At 40.0% G+C, this 25,382-nt stretch overlaps 1 protein-coding gene across 3 annotated transcripts in view; it reads left to right on the top strand.

Moving 5' to 3' along the window:
* The window catches only part of cdh23 (cadherin-related 23), a 169,929-nt gene that overhangs the window by 53,363 nt on the left and 91,184 nt on the right, over positions 1 to 25,382 (top strand). For all 3 annotated transcript variants that reach the window (XM_058058029.1, XM_058058027.1, XM_058058028.1), the window contains exons 7-9: positions 13,084 to 13,278; positions 13,365 to 13,493; positions 20,413 to 20,491. In XM_058058029.1, the coding sequence (XP_057914012.1) occupies positions 13,084 to 13,278; positions 13,365 to 13,493; positions 20,413 to 20,491 (403 nt within the window). The remainder of the gene's footprint in view (positions 1 to 13,083; positions 13,279 to 13,364; positions 13,494 to 20,412; positions 20,492 to 25,382) is intronic.

Here is a 25,382-nt window from a genome sequence, read left to right as displayed (position 1 = left end):
CCAGTTAACAAATGTTTTTTGGTTTGCGTTGACAAATAATGCAAAAATTTTGCCTCAGTTTCTTGTCCATACTTGTCTCTGTCCACATGCAATATGGTGCATATCTTGTCATGTTTTTAATCCCCTGCCTGAGCCCAACTGTGTTTATGACATACTGTACTTTCATCACAAAACATCCTTATCAGCCTGTTATTGGTAATTATTTGCTAACTAACACAGTTACGCCACAAGTCTCTTAGGTAAAAATATATATCTCGATATATTTTTCCATAAACTGAATTTAGACAAAAGTCAAAACCAAATATGTGTGCAAAGTTTTATTAAAATGTAATCATAAGAAAAATAGCCACTGAAATAAAATAGCATATTTTTAAAAATAAATATAGAAAAAGTTAAATCTAATCATGCTGCACTCACGGTAGTCTCTGCAGCCAGGTTAGTGCCGTTAGCGCTTCCATCTCACGTTCCCCACAATGACAGACGGTAAACATGGTTGATGGCGTCTTTACACAACAACCTTTATACAGTCTTTTCCGCTGTTCATTCACGTTATGCAGCATCTCCACCTACATATCCCCACGGGGATATCCGATCAATTTTTTGTGTTTAAAACTGTATGGTAATTGTTTTTTTTTTTTGGGGGGGGGGGCAGAATTGATTCATTGGATTTGCATTATTACTTATGGGAAAAATTGATTTGGTTAGAGTACATTTCGGTTTGAGCTGGACCTTCTGGAATGGATTAATGATTTCTCTCAATACGGTGCAGTCGGACATAAATACAACCACAATAATAATAACTGAGGACATGGAAAGAATCCTTCCAAACTTCCAAAATTTAACTTTTTTCTGTTAAGTTGGAATTGTGGATTCAATTACGTGCAACTTTTAACTTGGTTGTAAATAAAATATGCTGGTGCCAAGCACCATGGCTCCAAATGTCACCTTTAAACAATGGACGTAAGGCTAAGAAAGAGTTTACCTCCACATTTAATCTTCCTAGTCAAGATAGATAAATTTCCACATGAAGCAAGGAGGGGTTGCAAGACTTGCTGATGTGGCCTGTCCTTGTACCGATCCCCAAGGATTGACCCATCTGCTTCCCGTCTGTCTTTTTCACTCTCTGCAGATCCATGTGTCATGCTGGACTTGATTACCTTTACATTTAAACAAACAGCCATAGCTATTTGGAGGCAGTCAGCCATGAGCTGTGACAGGAAGGTTGGGGTTAGGAACCTGGGGGAGAAGACTAATCAGAAGATAAGGATGTTATTTGTCTTATTCCTGAACTGATAAAAGGACCTGTCTATGCACACAAACACTTAAACACACTCTAATACGAGTCCCCATTATTGGCCTCCATTTACCATCTTGATTCGTTGTCACCATCAGCAACTTGCGCAATTTAATGTGGCACAAAATACTGTATGTCAGTAAAAATCTTAATCAAAACAGACACGTTTGTCAATGAATGCACTACAAGGCTCTCCTCTCTCTGTCTTTAAAGTGCTGTAGGTATCCCTCTTCAGTCTGTTGACTGTGGAATCATTTCTTTCTGCTGAAGTCTCCAGAATATCACCCATCATGCAGCCAGGTGAAATAGCAGTCAAAGAAGAAAGGAGTACAGTGAAAGATGACATAGTATGATGGTACAGACATCCTATACCCTTTCATCACAAAGACTTGCTTGATATTTTCTGTCATTTGTCTCCTTGAGCAGCAGACAACTGTCGATAAAGTTTTATATTTCCAAGAAACAGTACTTCCCCAACAGTAAGGGAATACAGTAGAACCTCTGTTGTCATTATTCATCTGTTTCAAAAGGTCAGGCAAAAATGGAAACGTACAAAAAACAAATACATGATGTAATGTCAGTCCAATTTATCCGTTCCAGACATCCAGAAATATACTGTATATATACATAAAACACATTTTTATAGAGAATAATTATCGGAATAACGAAACTTTCTTGTAAATTTCAGCCACATGTACAATTGTCATTACATCCCTCTGCAACCAGTACACCCTAGTCACACTAGAGGCGGAATGATCCTGAATGCCCAAAGAAAGAAAATTATTGCTTTATTGCTGGATATTTAAAGTGCATTCTAAAAAATTCTGACTGCATGCTGACCATTCGAAATATTAAAGGGAACCTATTTTCCACTTTCCTGACCTATAAATATATATTTATATATCTATAAATGTAGCTAGAATGTTGTATTCTGGTGTTAAACGATGCCAAAGTTTCAGCTAATGAGGTTTGCACATTTGGAAGTGAGCCCTGAAAGACGTTTGGGATGGCTCAAAATGCTTGTTTTCAAAAGGTGTGGTAAAACTGTCCCTTTGTGATGTCACAGAGTTGCGGACTTGCTCATATGGTTCATAATTAGGAAGCACTTTGGGTGTGTGACCAACCACAGCAGAGTGGGTATGCCCTGAGGCGGGCCATGGGTGGAATACATTAAAACAGACCTTTTTGGTAGGAAACACAAATCAAAGGAAATCCAGCTGGAATAGGTGCAGATTCTGCAAAATCGAAAAAGTTTTCTGCGCAGGTTATTGTGTGTAGCTGCTCTATAGGAGACCACAACTCCTATGCAAAGGATAATAGCATAATAGGTCTTGTGGCTGGCATGGATTTTTTTTGCAGGCTAAAAATAGATTTAAAGCAGAAAAATATCTAACTGCATTCTAAATATTCTTACGGTACATTATATATATATGGGGGGGGGGGGGAGCATCAAGCCCCCTGAAGTATTACTTCAGGCCACCGGCCTGTCGCCCTGCACAGTGCAGAGGTGCTGAAATCCAGGAATCCCCAGAAGCCTATTCCTGATACGTATCCTCTCTTCTCCCGAATTATGAAACATTTCATTTGGGCTGAGTCACCCATATGTGGATACTTTGTTTGGGTACTCGATTCCACAGACTAGTTTGTTACATGCACTGTTTGGAGGTACAAAAACCGATACATTTGTACCAATAATTTCCAACGATAACTGACACAACTTTATCCTTAGCCTGAGAGCTCATTTTTTACCAACTGTGCTTGAGACTTTCAAAAGGCCATAGATTGATGCTAAGGACATTTTATGCACGTGTGGGCCTTAAGCCAAGGAGGACTGATATTTTAAAGGGTATACAGATCCAGGATTTATTTTTAGTTCTATTAATATGGGAGATAGCAAAGTTTTCTTCATCTGCTTTGTGTGTCTTACATATACATCTATAAATACATGCCCGTACAGTTTTCAGTATTATAGTGATTGAAAGGCTTGCACTTTTGGAATGTTATTTGTTAACGTATCTGGTCAGACCAGGCAATCATAAGCATCGCAACATCTTTGAATAGGAATCATGTTTCAAACATATTTGATGATGCCGTCATCTCACACGTACAGTGTGTACAACATTCTGGGTTTGAGCCTCGAAAAAATCGAATTAATCATTCTGATGGTTATACTTTTTCTATAATAACACCTTTAGTACAAATAGGTTGAACTCAGTGTACTGTAATTTCAGGGAATTATTTTTCACACCATTTAAAATAAGCTTTTCTTCTGTCTTCTGGCATCACCTCAGTGGTGCTCCGATCAGGTAAATATACGACAAGCAAAATTGGAGTTTGGAGAAAATAGGTGGCTTTTTGTGACTGAAGGTACCAGGCCTGTCGAGAACTGAGAATGAGAAGAGCAATAACAGACCCGGAGAGCGTGAGGAAAATCTCAACAAACAAGAACCATTGCCAGCTAGTGCCACTATATCTCCACTATCATGACCCTAACAACCAATAAAGCCGCTATACAATTATGTTGTCACCAGACAAAAACCCTTTTTACCCAACATTCATTCTATTTATACTTCAACATACTCACTAAAAGTCTATACCAGTATCGCTTTTGGGCTCATCTTATTAAAAGTAGAATGAATTGGAGAGCTTGCAACCAAAAGGCGCTAAATCCAATTTTCACTAAGTTGCATGTTTTTCATGAGTTTAATAGACCATGTGTATCCAAATCACATATTTGGTCTTGAAATCATTTTAAAAAATATGAAAAAAAGTGATATGAAATGTATGCTTTCAACCAAAAGGCGCTATTTCCATTTCAGATTTCAACCAAAAGGAGCTAAATCCCTTTCTTTATTCTTTATTCTGATTGGCCCAAGTTTCCCATCTATTGATAATCTGACCAATCAGAGAGAAGAATACAATTGGCACTGCACATACAGAAAGCCAGTATCAGTGTGCATCCTGTTTTGTTTGTGTACATTAAGTACACGTATGATAGTTACAGTATGTTGTGCAATTCAGGAGAACACAAATTGTGTTTTTACAGTATTCTGTAACATGGAAGTTTTTTTTACGCCATAAAAGGCATGTCTCTACCTTAACACCTCCAACTTTCATGAGAAACATTAGTTTACTTGTACTAAAAAACATACAATGTAAAGAGTTTGTAATGAGATGATTTTTGTCACTGTCACCTTCATGGTGCAGTCAAATATGAGCACTGCTTTTAATAACATTTTTATTATTGTCTGCAAATTGTTATTTTTCATGTGTCGCTCTACTGCAGCCTACAGGTTGAATGCACCTGCAATGTATGACATGTCTTGTACCATTGTCTTGTATAATTGGGTATGTTGAGTTGTGTTAAAGCTGATCATCATAGAATGTGGATGACGTTAATGTGTGCTATAATATCTTAACAACATTTTATCAGTAACAGTGTACTAGTGGTAGGTTATAACATTTTGTTTCTGTAATGTGTGAAGGTGAACAAGTGCATGTGTGTGTGTGTGGGTGTGGGGGGGGTGTATTGTATGTTGAGAATGGCTTCTGTGTTGTAATTATTTTATTAGCATAGCACATTAAAGCACCTTACATTCTTTTACAACAATGCCATTGAAGAAGTTAAAGGTGACTTCAAATTTATTTCAGCCAAAAGGCGCGAAATCCATCATTTCAGCCAAAAAGCGCTAAATCCGAAAAAAAAAAAAAATTTAAAAAATATATAAAATACATGGTGTTTGCAGGATTTTTATAGCATGCATTTCTATGACCTATATTGATAGCTCTTTCATTTGCAATATAGACTTGATGACCAAATAGATTGATATGTGCCTAGTTAAAAATCATTGATTTTCTCGAAATCAGTCAAAATGGATTTAGCGCCTTTTGGTTGCAAGCTCTTCAATTGATGAAGCGACCTAATTATCGAAATGCTGAGAGACGAGGTTTAACGCAAATGTTTTACGAAAATCAAAATCTGTTTTGTCCTTGAAACAATTGAGAACCATGCTTGGGATGCGTTGGTCAATATTGCCGTTTTATTGATAGCCGATATACCACCATTGTCCACCACTTCTCTACCGTTCATTGTAATAACTTATGCGCCAATATTGGCAGGAAATATTATTGGACATCCTTACTATTATGAATAGAATAATAAATATGTTATTATATTATAAAAAATGATACCAATATGAGCCAATATCAGTCAGCCGATATTATTGGACATCCTTACTTCTTAGTTGTAAAATATAGGACATTATCTTTCAGCACTTAGGGTCAAGCCAGTCCAATTGTATTGATTTAATCTCTGTACTGATCAAAGCACATATATGGTGTATTAGCATGGTATTTTAAGACATGCATGTTGAAATGCATTTTCTTATAATTATACTATTTAATATTGTATATGCTTAATTCATTCATTCATTCATTTTCTACCGCTTATCCTCACGAGGGTCGCGGGGGTGCTGGAGCCTATCCCAGCTGTCTTCGGGCGAGAGGTGGGGTACACCCTGGACTGGTCGCCAGCCAATCACAGGGCACATATAGACAAACAACCATTCACACTCACATGAATTTAGAGTTGCCAGTTAACCTAACATGCATGTATGTATGTATTTAGAATGTGGAAAAAAAGGAAACCGAAGTACCTGGAGGAGAAACACGCAGGAAAAGAACACGCAAACTCCATACAGCCATGCTTGATGGTAATGCCATTTCAAATTCCTTTGTGATTGGACTACAGACAAGCACCTACAGTACATCAGTAATTCCCCTGCGTTTTGCACCAGACTCTGCTTTGTGCATAAGCAGTGCAAAGCTTTCAGACCTCTATCCAGGTTTTACCCTTGGGCCTGTTTTGGTTGAAGAGCTCTAAGGGATGGGTTTCATAGACCAGCCGCAGCTCATCTTAATATCACAGCTCCGTGTATGAGCCACTGGGGAAGCACTGTCTCCATAGCACTCCCTGTCACAACTGAACCTCGATGTGGGTGAAATTGCAATGACAGACACATCATTTTATTAGTTGGGCTGTCCTATCAGCATATGCTGGCATGTGATTTGAAGTTTCTATGTCTCCTCTGGGCCGCAGGGCTGTGGTGATATGAAGCAACCTATTAAAGGAAGTATTTGCAATAAGTACCGCTTTCTTTTTTTTTCTTTTTTTATTTATTTTTTTAACCAAGCTGGATTTCACACAAATGTCCCCCACTATCATGTGACATCCCTTTTGGATGTCTACAGGGTCTTCTCTGAACTTTTTTGGCATCAGATGCTTTTAGACATAAATACTGTAATATTTATAACCATTGGCCTCAAGCCTGTGTGTTTTACAATGTAAAAATAATAGTTAAATAAACTACATGTTGGCTTTTAGGTATTTTCCGTCATATAAATCTCTTTTGTATCATTTTCCCATTTGCTGCTGGATTTATGTGGATGAAGGAAATTCTCTTGTTTCAAAAGCTGTGAATTATTGAAAAGCTAATTTCCAATGTGAAATATGGCTTTTTTGTGTCACCTCTATGATTAATTTAAGTGATTCCTTTGCTTCCGCCTTCTGCCAGCGTTGCACACTATGGAATCCAGACCACAGAATAAGAGGAAAAATTTGGTGTTATTTTATGTTTTATCTGGTTGATAGATAAGGCTTATGACAGTTTGTTTGGAAATCTCACACAGTGGTAAGGCAAGGTATACATAAGGTGGGTTGTTGGATTCAGAGTTCTGCACTGTGAATTTCAAACCACATCTTGGGCCAGCAGAGGCTTGTGCAGCTCAGCAAAAGCTATGTTGCTTCAACACAATGTTTGCAGATGGAAATCTATCATCATAGAATACAAAATACAATACTATACCCAGTATTTACAATTCAATTTGGAGTTACAGGGAAGTTGCACTTTTTTTTTAATGGAATTTTGCCCATCATCCGCAATCCTTATGCGAGCACACACCTGTTGCTGGTACTTTTTTAATTTATTTTGCCTATAAAGCTCTAAAAAACATTTACAAAAACTACCAATAACGTTCCATTTACATGCCATGAGCTGCATCATTGGTGCATCATGGTGGGAAACCCCTATAATGATGATATGGATGAGACAGTTGAAAAGTTCAATAACTACTTTCTCAATATTGGGCCCAAACTAGAAGAAGGGATGTGTCTAACTGTGTAGCTGTGATATCAAGCAGTATTTTCTCAATGTTTCAGAATTAATATGTCGACTTAGTCAAAGGGCAGTTGTTTGTCAGGTCCAGCTGGTCTTCTCCGATTGATTTTGGGTAAGTGAATGTGATGCAGTCTCTTGGATCAGCGTCCTCCTCACCAGATACACAAGCCTTTGCATTGATGTAAAAAATGTGTGTCACTCAGAGCAGCAGAAACACTCCATTTCTGTTAGCCTAGCTTGGCAAGATCCACATTTAAGCCACTAAGTCATGCTGAAGCTGTTGGATCTCTGTCTTTTTCACTTTCTCTTCTTCTCTCTTCTCCTTCACTTCTTGCCTGCTCTGCTCTCAAGAAGTTCCAATAGTGCTTAAAATGACCAAAATACTCTCAGTATTAGTTACTATGTATGTGATTACACCATGTACTGTATGTTAATGTTGTTGAAGGTGATGGAGTTGTTTTTAGAGGGCTTTACAGCTGGAATAGGTGTATCTCTATTACCTGTATTGTTAGTGAAAATGTGCTTATCGAGGGTCGCAGGGGTGCTGGAGCCTATCCCAGCTGTCTTCGGGTGAGAGACGGGTTACACCCTGTAATGGTCGCCAGCCAATCACAGGGCACATATAGACAAACAACCATTCACACTCACATTCATACCTATGGACAATTTGGAGTCGCCAATTAACCTAGCATGTTTTTGGAATGTGGGAGGAAACCGGAGTACCCGGAGACAACCCAGTGCAGTTTTCCTTTAATATAATTTCACCACTCCAACTTTGATAATTATTTATCTGTACCCCCCCCCCCCCCCCCCCCTTTTGCGTCACATCACTTCAAATGCATCATAAAATGTCAGTGGTAGTTACCACTGACACGGCTCTGCAGGTAGGAGGCAGTCATGGAGAGGCTGACGTTGTGAAAGGCATACAATGAAAAGACCCAAAGTAGCACTTGTAAAATCACATGATGCCTGGTTGGTTGGAAGCAGGGTAGACATTTGGGGAGGTACGAAGAACCTTGTAAAGCAGTGTAGGCGTAATCACAGCCCTATTGTGGTGAACAGTTAGGTCTCCGCCTCTGTGAGCAGCAGGTGTCCGAGACTTGGACCCCTGTAAATCACCCTATCTTTAACATTTCTTATAAAATTTGAAAAAAAGTCTTATTAATCATGGCTTTCATCAGGTAGTCATCCATATTCCAAATAAGAAAAATCACTTCATCACCAACAAGTAACTCAACCAGCAACCAGGAAAGAAAATAAGGTACCCCATTTCCAAGCCTATATGTTCCATGGCTGATCCAACCTTCTGTGCATCAATAGTCTGTTTTCTAGACTGCTCAATTTGTTTTCATACAAACATATGATTGTTTTCTATTTTTTTGTAATCGTGCATTGCTTCATTGGTTCGAGTTTCATGTTGTATTCAACAGTGTCGCCAGTGTAGTCCTTTGGATCGTTTAAGCATTGGGGGGGAAATATGTCTCTCCAATTTTATGCTTTTAGTTTGTGCACCATGAGAGCATATTTTGTCTTCATGCTCTAGTGTGAACATATTTGGCTTCCATCCTATCATCAATGTATGAATGAAAAAAACATGGCCAGACCATCATTAACACAGTTATTCCACTAGGGACCCCCGAGACAATAACAATGCATAATTACAGGAATAGATTATATTCCGTATACAGCTCTATTAGCCATTGAACATTTGGCCCTTGTCGTGGCCTACGGTCCTGAAGACAAGCTCTAGCTTGTAGCTCAGATCGCTGCTGTAATACATCATTTCCATCAGGATCAGTTGCTAGGCTGCAACCACATAACATACTGTAGCGGCAGATGAGGGTCAAGCAATGGCTACGACCACACACACACTGGACAAACTGCATGGGTGTAGACTCTTCAGTATCTTTAGACTCTCCAAATGAATGGATGTGTCTGGACTTAACAAGGTGTTTGTGAAATAGAGCTGTCCAGAAGGAGAAATAACATTTATTTCAAGGATTGTGTGGGTGATTAGACCTTTTAGTCTCCGTGTGTTGAGACTAAGGCAAGATTCAAACCTCTATAGCAGGGGTGCTCATTAAGTCGATCGCGATCTACCGGTCGATCGCGGAGGTGGTACTGGTCGATCGCTGGTCGATTGCGGCGTCACATTAAAAAAATATCATCCCAGCATCAGTGCCGTCACTTGATTGATATACAGGGCAGCCATTCAGATGACAACTGAATTTTGACCTTTAGGTCACCGCTCATGCGTAAACAACGATGCAAAGTGCTAAGCTAGTCGGCGAATTGCGAGATTTTAAGCCCTCGCTAAAGTTTATGGTCACTAAAATGAGTGAAGGAGCTGGACCAAGTAAAAAGGCAAAAACTGGACCAAGTAAAAAGGCAAAAAACATATCACTTCCATACGGATATGGAATATTATACGGATATTATGATACGGATATTATCCATGACTGATAAACATTTGGAAGTGTGCTTGAGGCTGGCTATCAGCAGCTACTGTCCGGACTATGCATCCCTGGCTGGTTCAATTCAGTGCAAGTCATCAAAGTAAACTCAGGTAATTACAAAAAATGTTAATAGTTAATTATGTGTGTTTTGCAATATTGGCTCATTTGGTTATGTAAGGTACATCAACATACATTGTACGTACAAATAATCCTCAATACATTTGAAAATAAATAGATGTTTTGCATTTTTGTAGTGGGTAGATCATTTTGACTCGGTCATTTTAAAAGTAGCTCGCATGCTGAAAAAGTGTGAGCACCCCTGGTCTATAGGATTGACAGATTGTAGGCACAGAGGCAGTCAGGTAACATGAGAACTGTGAATTAAAAATGTAAATCAAAGTAGGAAGTTGGAACATATATACAGTATATATTGCATTTAATAGGGTTTGTAAAAGTTCCCACTAGATGAGAATTGATTCAATGTACTAAGTACTTGACGATGGATGGTAATATTTGTATTCGTTTTCAGAGTCACCGAGTCCTCTGACAAAATATATCGGTCCCTTGTGAAGGTCCACCTCTCAGTGGGAAAAGAAGACAATGGTTGCAGTGCCGTTTACACAAGTCACAGCAGGGAACTCACCTCATCTCTCTCCAAGTGTCTCTCCACTGAGCACTCGGTTTCCCAAAGGGAGCAGATCAATTCAACTCCCGCACACCTCTGTGCAGGCTTGGATACAGTAATATATGAGCCATAGCTAACCGATTGACTTTTGCACTGGCGAATTAAGAGAGAGTGACATACACAAGGCCTTTCTCAACACAGGCACACTTCCAATCATTCCTCGCTCGATATAGTCTATTGTGCCACTCAGTATTGTAAGGCGTGATTGGGGAGTCTCCCGGGCTAATACAAACAGAGGTATTCATTGTCTAGCATTTTCTGCCTCGTCACCCTTATTGACCTGCTCTCTCTATCAGAAAAGTCCAATCAATGGTCGGATCGCGGGGTCGCTGACACCTGGTGAAAGGTAAAGAGGGTAAAGACAATCTCTGACAGCCATTAGCGCCATTGCACACTTCAAGGAGCCATGCTGCTGTGCACTATGGCGACAAGCGTGGACTCAAGAGAAATCCATCATTAAGAGCTGATGGTAAATGGGTTCCACTCACACAGTGTTTCTTTCAAAGTGGCACATAAATACATTGGTTGCAGACAAGATGCCAACATGCTATCATAACCAAACTCAAAATCTTGAATGTAACTTTCTACGGCAGCCTCCTTTAATATTATTATGTGTTGAAATATGTCATATTTGCAAGCTTCCAAATGATATTAAAAGGGAAGAGAATAGGATAAACGCAAACAGACACGAGATAATGTGATGTGTTCACAGGCATCAGAAGCTCTAAAGTCAGAGATATCACAGATAATTTTCACCCTCACAGATCAACCTGCTAACCTCAGAAAGACAAAGGTGGCACACTGACATTTGAACGTTCCTTCAACTGCTTTCAATTATGCCACTGCAGCATCAAAATAATCCAAACTGTTATTTGCGTGCAGAACCTTTTGGCATGATCGCTCTAATGAGTCGTGGTTTCAAATGATGACGTACAGTAGGAGCCTTCTTGCAGCCCTAAAGTCTAGATTCCACGATTAATCATTGTGTGATAGAGGTCATGCTGTTTAAGTTCTTTCAGTACCTTCAAAGTACAAAAGTGAAGACCATGCAGTTTCTTTCGTCTACATATCGTTTTTCTTCACTGCCCATTCTGTTCGAGATTGTGGGATGCTTGGATGTTGGATATTTCTGAAAAAAAGGATATAAATGCGGTCTATACCCTGGACTGATTGGCAGTTACAGGGTGGTCGTGAATTGGGCTATGACCCAAGAATCAAGCCTGCACCACGTACGCTTTATTCAGCTCCAGTCTGTAACTTGAATGCAAATGACATTCTGTACCATGTCCCTACTTTCTTTTCTTCCTTTTTTTCACCAGGGTCAATAACTGGAGGAATTGTTTGCCAAAGAATACACATTTTAGGCAAATTAAACAGGAAAGCAACATGCAATTCTGTATTGTAAGACTTGGCAGAGTTGTTTTCTATACCGTACATATTCTCGGACAAATGTTGAAACTGTCAAAGTAAGTTTATAACAACAGGTTTTTGTCACGAAAACACATCTTCCCATAGCTGTTATTAGAGAGACATGACAGTTTATTACTACAGGAGTTAATAAATCACTTTCTGTTCATAAGAGTAGTGGAATACTAACCGTGGGGTTAACTGCTCTTATATTTTCTGTCACTTAAGCTTGAGTTGACGGCCCAATGCTGCTCGACACCCTCGCCTCTCATGTGGTCAAATTGTTCCTGTGGGACCAAGCTGTGTGATTATGTGGAGTGACTAACATTGTGTCAGTACTGCATTTTAGGAATACTAAACCAGGACAGACACTATGGACACACAATGCTATACTTCTTATACAATTCATAATCTTAACATCCTATCATGTTGGTGGTAATTTTCTTAGTAAAAGATAGACCTATTGAAATTTATGTATTTATTTTTTTGTGGTTACGGTTAACATTATGGCAATTTAATTACCTTTTGAAAGGATTGCAAACCAAAATATATAATATAGTGGTTACATTTGTTGTCAGAAGTTCCTACTAAAGCGTCTATGGGAAGATTGACAATATTTTTTTTTCATGTATCAGCAGGCGTTGCTGTGTGAACATGCACTACCATGACATTCCAATTCATGTGGACAAAACTTCAAGACTAGCGTTATCTGGGTCCTCTGCATCTTTGCACAGCTTCTTTTTGTCTTTGTCAGCTTTAAGACCCTGACCATGACTAAGACCAATACAAATCTGATTTGACATTGTGAACCATATCTCCTGAGCGGCAAAATAGTACTTAATACAAACAACGATAGTCAAAGCTTACGTTCACACAACTGTTTATTGACAAAAATATAGCCCTGAATAATTGGTGTTGCATTAAGATGAGTCAGTCGAAGAAAACAAACCCAGTTATTATGTATGCGACTCGCCAGAGGGACAAATATGCTGATCAAGTCGTCTTTGCTGTGTGTCAATGTCAATCCTATCAGTTAATGTCTGTCTGCTTGAATGTGATTTTCAGAATACACCAGTGGGCAAATTAGTTTTCATGGTCAACGCGACAGATCCAGACCAGGGCACCGGAGGCAGTGTTCTCTTCTCCTTCCAACCAACTTCTCCCTTCTTCAGCATCGATGGAGCCCGAGGCACTGTCACTGTCATTAAACCTCTGGATTTTGAGACTACCTCAGCCTACCAGCTCACTGTCAACGCCACAGTGAGCCCATTTCTAACATTCCCAACATGAGTGTTAACGCTAATATAACCCAGTAATAAGTTTCATGTATGTTTTGGTTTGGTTAGGATCAAGATAAAGCAAGACCTCTGTCTCGGCTTGCCAACTTGGCTATTACCATTACGGACGTCCAGGACATGGACCCTATTTTCACCAATTTGCCCTACAGTACCAACATAGAGGAAGACGTTCCACTGGTAAGAAACACGTTCATGTATGTACAGTATATCACTCAGAAGGTGTTTAACAGAGGAACCTCAAAAGTTGAACTCAAGCTGGTGACACTGGTTGAACTTGTTTCATTTGAATTGCAAGAAAATATTTCCCCTGAGATTTATATTATTTGGAATCATTTTTGATTAACATTAATAACGAGGTGGTCGAGTGGTTAGCGCACAGACCTCATAGCGAAGAGATCAGGATTCAATTCCACTGTCGGCCATCTCTGTGTGGAGTTTGCATGTTCTCCCTGTGCATGCGTGGGTTTTCTCCGGGTACTCCGGTTTCCTCCCACATTCCAAAAACATGCTAGGTTAATTGGCCACTCCAAATTGTCCATAGGTATGAATGTGAGTGTGAATGGTTGTTTGTCTATATGTGCCCTGTGATTGGCTGGCCACCAGTCCAGGGTGTACCCCGCCTCTCGCCCGAAGATAGCTGGGAGCGGTAGAGAATGAATGAATTAATGACGAGGAGGGTTGATGAATATTGTAACACCAATACAAAATGATACTATTCATACTATTTTATATGATACTATATTTGTGCAATGTAAAACATTAAACTAATTTGCATAAAACACGCTCTTTTATAAGTGACACTGACAGCTAGCCAGTTTGAACAGGAAGCTATTCTATTCTGCATTTATCTATCTATCAATCCATCCATCTTCATGGAAATTCAATTGTATCGGGGTCAGGTCTGGAACCAATTAACCTGTATCATCTTTGCTCCAACGTGAACTCAGCCCCCAGTATCCAGGACTGGGGGGTCGTAGACTGTAATTACAGAGTAAGATTTACAGTGTGATTTGGGAATGCAAGGCCCCTAAAAAAAGGTCACTGGGGTTATGGGATGTATCTCACTATGGTGGCTCATGCTCATGCTCTTGCTTGTAGGAATGAAGTTTTAAGCAGCGAGCGCCCTGACCTTACCTTTTTGTTTATCACAGGTTTTTAATGGGCATCTAACATACTGAGTGTCTCTTTCACTGCACGCTATGTGTGTTTTCTCCTCTGGCTCCGCCCTTTAAACTGGGAACCCAGGTGGCTAATGGTCCAGCTATTGATGTTTGCACTGGTAGAGATGGAATTACACTCAGGGGCATAATACTTCCCATCTTAATTTCGGTTCTCTCTCCCTTTTTATCAGCATTCACGCCGACTCTCCCCACGTTCTCACTTACCTCCTCATCCAACCTCACATCCCTACCCACGTGTCCATCGTCCCCTGCCTGCATGCACTGTAGTAGAAATGTCAAGTGCTACATTTGCATGCATATTAACGGGGCGTGACGGAGTCGACGCCTGGTGTCTCCCCACCTCCCTGATTCATCAACTGTCACCGCGAAGGTCACAACAGGAGGGGAGGAACGAGAGGATGAGGGACTCTGGAGGGGGTTGACAAATGAAGCCAATTGCTGAAATTGGTATTTAGAAACTGAAAGGAAACTGGAAATATTCAATGGTGTAGATTGAGGGAAATTTCGAACTGGCACTGCTAAGTGGATCCGGATAAGCGTGTTCATAGTATGGGTCTTTCGGTCAAGTGTGAACATGGTTCAAACCAAAAAAGCAAACCGAAACCGCTGAAGTGCAGCCGTAGGAATACTGCCAAGAAGTCTGGTAGATGTTGTCCCTATCAATCACATACACACACGGATCAAATAGTACCAGTAAACCCAGAACATGAGGTCACACACGGTCTTAATGCCCTCTTGAGGTATTTTTACAGGTATGTGTCATTTCCAGCAGACGTTGGCAGTGTTTGGCAGAACTAAGCCAAGGGCGTATTGTGACAGAACAAGTGTCAACTATTCTCAAGGCTATGACACAGACAGCTGAAAGGATATGCATTTGGGGATCCTGTCGACGGTCATTCCTCAGAGGTGTGAGTGCCTCCCCGCTAAACCCCCACCTTCTCTCTCCTCCGGCACCGCTCATGTTGGTTTCTTCGTGTCTGCCTCTTTCTTCTTACCCACCCGTTCAATCTGTCATCATTGGAATACTTTGACAAGAGGAAAGTATATATTTTTTTCACATGAAATCACAATGGCAGGGTTTTTAGCAGTTAGCTGTGAATCCGTGCTGCTTGGAGTGACGTTTAAGCCCCTTTTAGGACAAACACAATTTGGCTGTCAAATCAGTGAGGAGTAAGAGGGAAGAAAGGATGGATTTTGGGGATGGTGGGTAATGCACTGGATAGCTGCAAGGAAAGGATGAAGGTGGAGATGGGGGACGTGCCAGTGCACGTGTGAGCGCCTGTGTGTTTGCAGGAGTGCAAATTGTATCTTTGACACATGAGCGAACATATTCCACTTATGTGGACAGCTTGATAACATTCCTCATATGATTTCAGCATTGCTTCAGTGTTTTCTCTTGGTCGACTGCTTTGTAGGAAAATAGTTGCAATAAGTACTTTTCCAATTATATCAAATTGCATTTTTACTCTTAAAATATTGCTTTTTTATTGAATTCACCGAGGGTAACAGGGTAATTATGAAAGATTCAAGAGAGACTGTGGCCCTTGGGTTACCCTGTTGTCAGATCACTGCAAGTCTTCAGATATCGAAATTGTTTCAATGGTTTCCGAAGTGAGTGTCTCCGCTTTCTGGTGATATACTGGTCATTACAGCAGCTTAATGAAAACAAGACAATGACACAAAGAGGAGTATTTATATTTGTGTGCAGGTTATGCAGGCAGAGTTAGCGGTTTTGACCTAGAAGGACTCGGATGCAAGCTTTCTACAACAAAATTTGGTAGAAAAGTGATATTTTGTCGGACATTTTAACCTTTGCTTTCACGTTTCGCCATATTTGTCACACTTTTGCTGTATTTTGCTTCATTGCAAACCATGTCGAAGAGATCTTTGTGGAAGTAAATGACAAGCGTTGACATACTCTTGGAAGAAAACTGCACTTTTTTTGAATGGACTATCATACACAATCCTTGTGTGAGACATGAGCGCACATGTTTTTCCCTTTTCTGTGCATTTCTAATAGTGAAAAACTAGCACAAAGCAGCTATTAATGCACGTGTTACTGGATCACTTATTCTGCATATAAAGCCCTCTAAAAAACCTCCTGTTTTATCATTTTTGTACAGGTGCTGTGACCATGTAGTAACAGGCACATTCACCATAACTTTCAGCATTTTTCCATATTTTGGTAATTTTAAAGGGAACTGTACTTTTTTTAATTTTTCCCATCATTCCCAATCCTTATATGAAACATGAAGACACATTTCTTTCCTTTTTTGTGCATTCCAGATCGAGAAAACGAGTTGATCAGCTTGCTGGCAACGGCTGTCATGGGAAATACCTACTTTGACGCTAAAGCTCTCACAAAAAAAATGCATTAAATAGTGGTTGCTGTCATTGTTTTTCCCACTGAAATATGCTCGACACTCTGACAAATCTGCCTGTGAGGTTTTAGTGACGTGTCTGCACTGCGCGCCTGTCAGCCAATTTATTATTGCGCAGGCTGCGCTTCACCTGCGCCAAGAATAGCCCTGGTCGGAGCTGGCGAGCCTTCAACGCACCTTTGCCACGCTGTTTTGTCACAAAATTGTCACTGCACCAGGTTAGAAAAGTGGGCACCTCCCCTGGTGTGCCGCCACGGCCATCTCGGCGCAGCCCAGTCTACCAAATTACCAAATTGGCTGTTCACAGCGGTGCGCTGGACCAAATGACCACTGGGTGGGGTGTGTCACACTCCGCCGCCCTGCGCCACCTTGCGCTGCGCCACAAAATTAGACCCTTAGTGTGACTTAATTCTAAGTCAAGCAGGAATGATCAGAGTGGGGCCACAGTAATGAGGTCCCATCTGACACAAGACATTGACAGCTCTCAGACATTTGAGGTCTGTCCATTCTTCCTTGGTTGTAGACATACTAACACTTCCTGAAAAGCTTTTAGTACAGTTACAAAAACATGACAACATGACTAAACTACTATACAAATGCTGCTTGTTGTAATAATAATACATTTTAAGCGCTTTTAAAGAGACTCTTGACTCTCGAGACTCTCAGGAGAAACACAACTTTAACCAGACAATAATAATTAGTTTAAAGATCATATATAAAGTGAAAATGCACATGCATTGGGGCAATTAAACAAATAAAAGGTACCATAGTGTGTAAGGTTTTCAGAGGGGCTGATGTCATGTATTGGGGATATCCCCCAAAAGCAAGGAAGGCGTTTTCTATTTCTTCTGTTGTTACATTTGCCCATGTAGTCTTTCCCATTCCAGAGTGTGTGAGGGCGCAGTATAGCATGTGTGTGTTTACCTCTCAGCCTGTAATCGCTTGTGAATCACTGACTCTAAAAGGCTTGTAATTGATTCTGCTGTAATTGGTCAATGACAGGAGCAGCTTTGGCAGAAATGGAGCATAAACACGCCTCAGACACAATTTGCAGATCAATGGGAGAGAGCGAGCTTATGAGGGGGAGACTGGGAGTGTAGGGCAAGGAACAAAATAGTGGAATGGGGAGGGCTACTCCATCTCACACTGCAGCACAGGGATATTTAAGCATCACCACCATGTCTGATTGAAGCACAGAGGCTGAGAAAGCTCAGCGGATCAAAGACTTTTCAAAAAGACTTATCCTCATTCATCTTTCCCTTTTTTTCCCCCCCAACTGTCATACAATGTTTCTGTTAATAAAATGTACAGTCGTTCCACGTTCATAGTGGTTAATTGGACCGCAATAAAATAATTTTACAAGACGGCCATCAGCTAGTAACCTACCAAGCTAACCTGTTAGCCTCAAATTTATTTCTTCTGAATTTAAGAAGTCCAAAACTTACCACTTCCACAATGAATGGGAGGCAACCATTTTTTCAGTTTCATGTCCTATGTGCCATAGCTGACCTCATACACTGTTAAGGTAATTTAATGTAAGGTATTTTCTCAATGTTTTGTGTAATTACTGCCTCCAGAATACTACTAATAATAGATCATAGTCTATCATCAAACAGAAATCATTTTTTAATCAATTTTTGAAATGCCACAACCCCGCATAGCCACGGACTGGTAATTGTACCGCAATACTGAGAGGGATTGTAATGGAGAAATAAATTCTAATAGAACAGAAGATGAAAATATACAGACAGCATTCAGCCAATTAATCAAACCACTGGTTATTGTATTTCCTCCAGAATATTATTAATTCTCAATTCTATGCTTCCAAATGTATAGGAACTCTTGACAGAATTATGGCTCTTTTACATTTCAAAATGACTCTGCCCTCGGACCTCACAAATGTTTTTCTGGATGAATTAAAAAAAAAACACACAAACGATTACACACTCTAAAATATTGCAAAACATTTTCCCAAAGGACAGGCAGCTGTTTTACTTGAAATGAAATGAAACCATCTAGCTGAAATGGCCAGATGCCCGCTTATTTGTGTCAGGATGAAAAGTTCTCCAAACCTTCTGGCTAAAAACTTGACAAGGCACTCAAAGTTAATCTTCAGTCAAAACGTGTTTATTTTTTGCAGTGTTCAATCGCTGCCACATCATAAAAAAAATGATAACTGTTCAATGTTAAGTTAAAAAAATTAAAAATAGGAGCAAAACATTCATGTCAGTGATGACAGTCGTGATGACTGCACATTTTTAGCTATAAATACATAATTAAATAAAATAAGGTGTTTCCCACAATTAAAGGGTTTCCATTATGCTAAATGTTCAACCCTTTGTATTGAGTTGGTATTGATTAACATGGGAATACAACATTCTAACTACATTTATAGGTCAGAAGTGGAAAAATAATAATAGGTCCCCTTTAATATGCGTGATGGTGTCAGACATGAAAAGTGACAGTTATTGGATTTCTAAGTTGTCCAATCAGATTTCAGCTTCTACGCATTGCCATATATCAATGTAATCTGCCTCGGGCCTTCAGTACCACTGGTGCAGACCTGTGTCACGTCACTTTTAACGTTACTATTACTATTAACTATTAACGTCACTATTATAACACTATTAGTATTAGGGCTGTTTTCTTAAAACAATCACATTTAAGATTTGGTTGATGTTGAAAAAGTCTATGCCTAAAACTCACAGTTACCAGTGCACTTGAACACATCATCACATGAACAGCAACAGAGCTTAATTGATCCTGTTGCAACAAAGGAGACTGCAACGGTGTTGTTCATCGTTATGTGCCCAATGAAATAAGTGAGTTCATGTATAGAGTTTTTTCGGAGGGTATGGTGAGTGTGATGTAGTATTTTATTCAAGTAAATATTGATTATGTGCTGCTCCAGATGATACTGTAGTATAGAGGTTTGGAGGTAGGGCTAGTTGTTCTCTGAGGTGATGTATTTGAAGATAAACGGTTAACTGGTTTCTTGCTTTAGTTATAATGGTATTAATCCCCAACTCTGCAATACTACACATTTGTGTGTTTTTGACTTCCTCTGCCAATCATTTTACAGGATGCAGTTTCAGTTAATATTTGCGCCACTCAATAAAACCTTCATATTCCTGTCAGGTTTTTGGGTCCCCGCTCCCCACTAATACATCAGGATTAAATCATCAATCAAGAAAAGACCAAACTTTATCCATGATTCATTTTATCATCACTCAACATCAGTGATGTAAAAATTACAACCATGGTACTTCCAGTTACTGAAGACTAACAATTTGAAAATGTAGAAAGAATAAAAGGCCGTATAAAGATCTCTGCAGGCTTGGAGAATGTGTCAAAGCACAATACCCTCTGAGCTGAATAATGTCCATCTTGAGGACAGGTTTTTATCCATGTGATAAGCACCATGAGCATCTGTGATTATGGTGTATTTGGAATATATAAATGTTTTTTTATATAATTCATAAAAATACTTTAATGAAGACTTTTGAGAGTTTGCATGTGTGTTTGTCTCTACAGGGTTACGAAGTGCGCAAGATAACTGCCATCGACCAGGATTTGGGAAGACCGAGAGGGATCGGCTACACCATCATTTCAGGTCTGAATCCCACAATCAATCTGACATCCAAAGCACAGAGAGTGGAATCGATCACCTCTTATCATAATCCCACAGAAATAATAGACAAGTCCCATCAAACACAATAGTCAATAACGGCCGGGCGCAGCATCTCAGAATGATAGACTTGCCCCAAGCATTTATTAATCACAGCTGTGTGAGGAAGTCGGCTTTTATTTACTGTTGTCATTCAACCTGGTCCCATCCACCAAGACTGGGATTAGTTTTTTGTTTTTTTTCTAGAAAGACAGATTTTACCACTGGCAAACGTAGTGATCACATTGGTTGTTGTTGTCGACTTATGTCGTTTCAATTATTTGATTTGATAAGTGGCATGATTAGTTCTGGTAAAATCTGAAGTGTCACTACTAAGACATCTGTAGGTTGTAGAATGTGACAGAATTTGTCGAGAAGACGTGTCGAAGCTGCCGTTTGCACAGAGCTGATAAGGATATAACAACGATCCTGCTTACATATTCCTGAACTAAATTTCCCTCTGCCAAGGATGCGATGTTTGTGCCTGCCAGTTACTTTGTCTGTCTGCCAGGAGGATATCTCATGAACTGGTAAACGGATTTCCATGGAAATTGATGGACAGATCAACCTTGGGACAAGGAGGCTCGTATTAGATTTTGGTGTTGATCCAGAGCAAAGATTCTCAATATTGGTTTGGCCCAGAATCCTCTTTTTTTGCCTTATCTATGAACTGACATGAAAACATAGAAATGATTCCAAATCCCTTTAGCAACTTTTGCCAAGGTAAATAAACCAATATGTTAATGACTTTTTGGAGAGTAAAATTTACTGTGTTTTTTGCGGTTGGATTGTATTAGATGCACCTTTTTCTGGCAAGCACAAACAGTTCAGAAGTTGGACTGGACTGTGCCAGTCCCCTGTTAACTTGTTGAGTTCTAATCTAATGAGATCCACAAGGGTTACCTTATTGAGCTTATTTCGATGTGCAAATGTTATGTAAAATTTGTGGTATGATGTACAATCCCTCCAGCATACACCCCCGACTCTAATGAAGACAGGCAGTAGAAAATGGATGGATGGACGTACGATCATCCCTCGTCTCAACGCTCTATGAATTTATCACCCTTCATCCATCTTTTTCCGCTTATCCAAGGTCTGTTCTGCTGTCCCTGTAACCAGGAAGCCCAGACCTTCCCAGTCCAGTTGAGAGACATAGACTCTCCAGTGTACCTTGGGTCTTCCCTAAGGCCTCCTACAAGTTAGATGTGTCCTGAACACCTCCCCATGGAGGCACTCTGGAGGCATCTTGACCAGGTGCTCCAGCCACCTCATCTACTTTGAGATTCTCCTGGCAGACAATGCTTCTCACATTCCCTGTAAGGAAGAAAACTTATTTCGGCGACTTGTAGTCACGATCTTGTCCTTTCAGTCACTAACCCGAGGTACTTATACTCCTTCATTCGGGCGAGAACTGCTGAATCTCATCACACCCGCTTCAAATTTGGCTATCAATGTTTGCAAAAAGCAGAGACCCAATCCTGCAGCTACCAAACCCCTCAACGCCCGGCTCCACCTAGAAATTCTGTCCATAAAAGTAATAAACTGTATCAGTGATAAAGGGCAGCCTGACTGAGTCACTCAAAAATATTCATTCATTTTCTACCGCTTATCCTCACGAGGGTCGTGGGGGTGCTGGAGCCTATCCCAGCTGTCTTTGGGTGAGAGGCGTCCACCCTGGTCACCAGCCAATCACAGGGCACATATAGACAAACAACCATTCACACTCACATTCATACCTATGGACAATTTGGAGTCACCAATTAACCTAGCATGTTTTTGGAATGTGGGAGGAAACCGGAGTACCCGGAGAAAACCCACGCATGCACGGAGAGAACATGCAAACTCCACACAGAGATGGCCGAAGGTTGAATTGAACTCAGGTCTCCTAGGGGTTGAGGCCTGCGTGCTAACCACTCATCGACCGTGCAGCCCTATTCCAAAATGTATCAATTAATAAATGATATTATTTTATTATATTTGTGGTTGAGCAGGTTTGAGTTATCTCACAACGGGCACAATAATCACGAATAAAAGTACGGGCTACAGCTGTGACCATAACCTATGGCAAGCTAAAACCCAACTCTGAACCCCTGACGTCACTTCCTGTCAGCCTGCCACTCAGCTCCCGTATAGCATTGGAACACAATTATAGCAAGTCATACAAGCACAGGTCTTATTTATGTTTGAATTGGCTTATTGTCTCTGGCTATATCTACGATATTGGGTTGTGTTTGTGTCAAGGTGACTATGGGGGTGTTATTTCATATCTAGAGGGCTCTAATAATGTTACATCACATATTTGTAACATATTTTTCCTATGCTCTACTACTAAAATATTTCATTAATGAGTCCTGCTTGCAGAAATTCACTTATCATGGTCGGGTCTGAAAGCAATGAATCATTACTGGATATAAAAATGTAGACCATTGTATGTCAGTGAATGAAAATACTCCTTATGTACATGGTATTACACATGTTTTAATTGGTTACTTGACTATACATACTTTTAAAAACAATAAGACGATCCATCCATTTTTTATACCGCGGTGAAGACAAGCTGGAACTTCACTAAGACTATGGTTACATATCTAAAAAACAAAACTCCAAATAATCCAAGTGGAGATACAAGATTTTTTTTAATGATAACATGTGGTAGGAATCATCTTTATTTTGTTTGCAAATTATTTAGCTTATTTCCATAGACTATATTCCATTTTTTTGTACACTTTTTAAACCGACTGTAATATTCCTGCCAGGGTTCATTCTCACCCTAATTAAAATATCCTCTACGATGAACAATCATTCGATGACTAAAACATTGGTTTGTGTTGTGAAAACAAACTCGCGTACAGAGCTTCACAGTTATGTGTGAAGCGTAAACTCTCCATGCCCCCTGTCAAGCACCAGTATGGCCAAAATGGAAGGACATTAGTGGTAACAGTTATGCCAGCTGGCTGAAAAGGGCTCTGGCACTGCTTGGTTAGCCTGGCGAACCGCAGAAATTCGGGGTGATGGAGATAGTCATTGTTGGACCATCTGCTGGGTCAGTGCCTGACCCCAATGGTAAATGAAGGAATTTGACTCCATGCTTGAAACTTGAGCATATGCGGAGTCATGAATTTCTGTGTGGGTAGTGGTAGCATGAGTAAGAGAGCTAGTGTTCACGTGATTCTTGTTGTGTCGGGACAGATCTCTTTTCTTTGTAGAGCTTATTGTAAACGCTCTGCTGTACTTCCACTCACACATTCTTAGTCTTATTTTTTGGAGACCACAATATACTTTGTTGTTGTGTTTGTGTGTTGAGTTGTTGTTGTGTTGTTGAGGGGACGAGTTAAGCTCCAGAGGACAAGAACATTAAAAAGACATTAATTACGTGGTGCAAAGTATTCCCAGTCATTTAAAAAATAAGTTATTGCACCGCACTAAGCCTCAATGGGGTTGAGCCCATTGGCTTGATAAAATCATTATAAGTTGGAAAGATAATGGAAGTTGAAGGGTGATGCAGCACCAGCACATAAAGGTGGAAGGGCACAAATTCATAAGGACGCATGTGTGCCTCTTTCCTCTTAGTCCTAATATGAGAGTGTACAAGGGTGCTTGAGCACTTGTGTAAACTGTATACCTTGTCGTCTATAACACCACTCATCATTGTGAGCACATGCATGATTGCAGACTTGGTTGACTCTGAGTGAAGCCACTCTCGTGTTTCCACTCCTCATTCTGTGTCCTCAAAGAGATCTGCATGTTCCTGCGGGACTCGTCTCATTAATTCAGTAATTAAGATAAACAGGTTCTTAATTGCAGCAGTGATTTATGTTAATGATTGTGGGGCTTAAAATGCAGATTTTCTTTGTCTCGGCCAATCAGAAGTTATATCTGGGATTTCACGTGCACGAGAGGATGCCTCACTGCAATGATGCAGTTGTTTGTTATGATGGTGTGTGGCGGGGGGGTTCATTGTAAAATCTCTGATCCAAATGGAAGGATGTAATTCTCTAACCTACAGATCTCAATGTTCCACAAGATGTAGACATTTATCTTAGAATGTGCGCTATTTCGCTATCTTTTATTTTGTGGCACAAACCTCACTGTCATGACATACTGATGTCTTGCACAAAAAGTTTGGTATGCTTTTTCTTTGGCTTTTGTGATTCCACCAGTAAAGACAAAGGCCCCAAAAAAATTCTAACCCTAGAGCTGGACAATGACCGTATTATATCATTGGAAATGGTCAGGCTAGTCGGTGCAATTAATTAAATATAAACTACATGCAAAAATTGTATTTACCAAGGTCATGCTGAAAACGCTACAAGGTGGGCGTGCCGTTCTAAAAACACCTCCCGTGTCTTCAGGTGTTTTTTCTAAGGGTGAGTAGTTTTACTTTTTATGTTGCTGTTTTTATTTTTAATTGAATACACTGGTTAACTTTTCGTTATACTTGACAGTTAGGAATATTAAAATATTATTACAACACCGACAGTTTGATACATAAACACATAACATCCACGCCGTAGTGCATTCAAGTCCTGTATTAAAAATTTATTTTGTTTTGGCTCAAAAGTGTAGCTGAAATGCATAGAGGATATCAGAATACTTTTTGGTCCCTTTGGGAAATTTGATAAGGTCGGCAGAACTCACCAGGTGTGCAGGTAGAACCACGTGTTCTGGAATTGAATATCTGCTTACTGTGTCTTTTGGCAATGACACCAGCCTGAGTCAAGAATCTGAACCGGCTTTCTATAGTGCTTAAAATAGCTGTAGTGTTGACGTAGTATTGTACTGGTAATTACGCTAGCTAATCCCTTTGCTAGGATAAAAATTTGTAGGAAATAGACAT

This window comes from Doryrhamphus excisus, chromosome 20 (genome assembly GCF_030265055.1).
Source record: "Doryrhamphus excisus isolate RoL2022-K1 chromosome 20, RoL_Dexc_1.0, whole genome shotgun sequence".
Lineage (NCBI taxonomy): Eukaryota > Metazoa > Chordata > Actinopteri > Syngnathiformes > Syngnathidae > Doryrhamphus > Doryrhamphus excisus.
The sequence above is the reverse complement of the archived record's forward strand: the minus strand, read 5'-3'. Positions and strand labels throughout refer to the sequence as shown.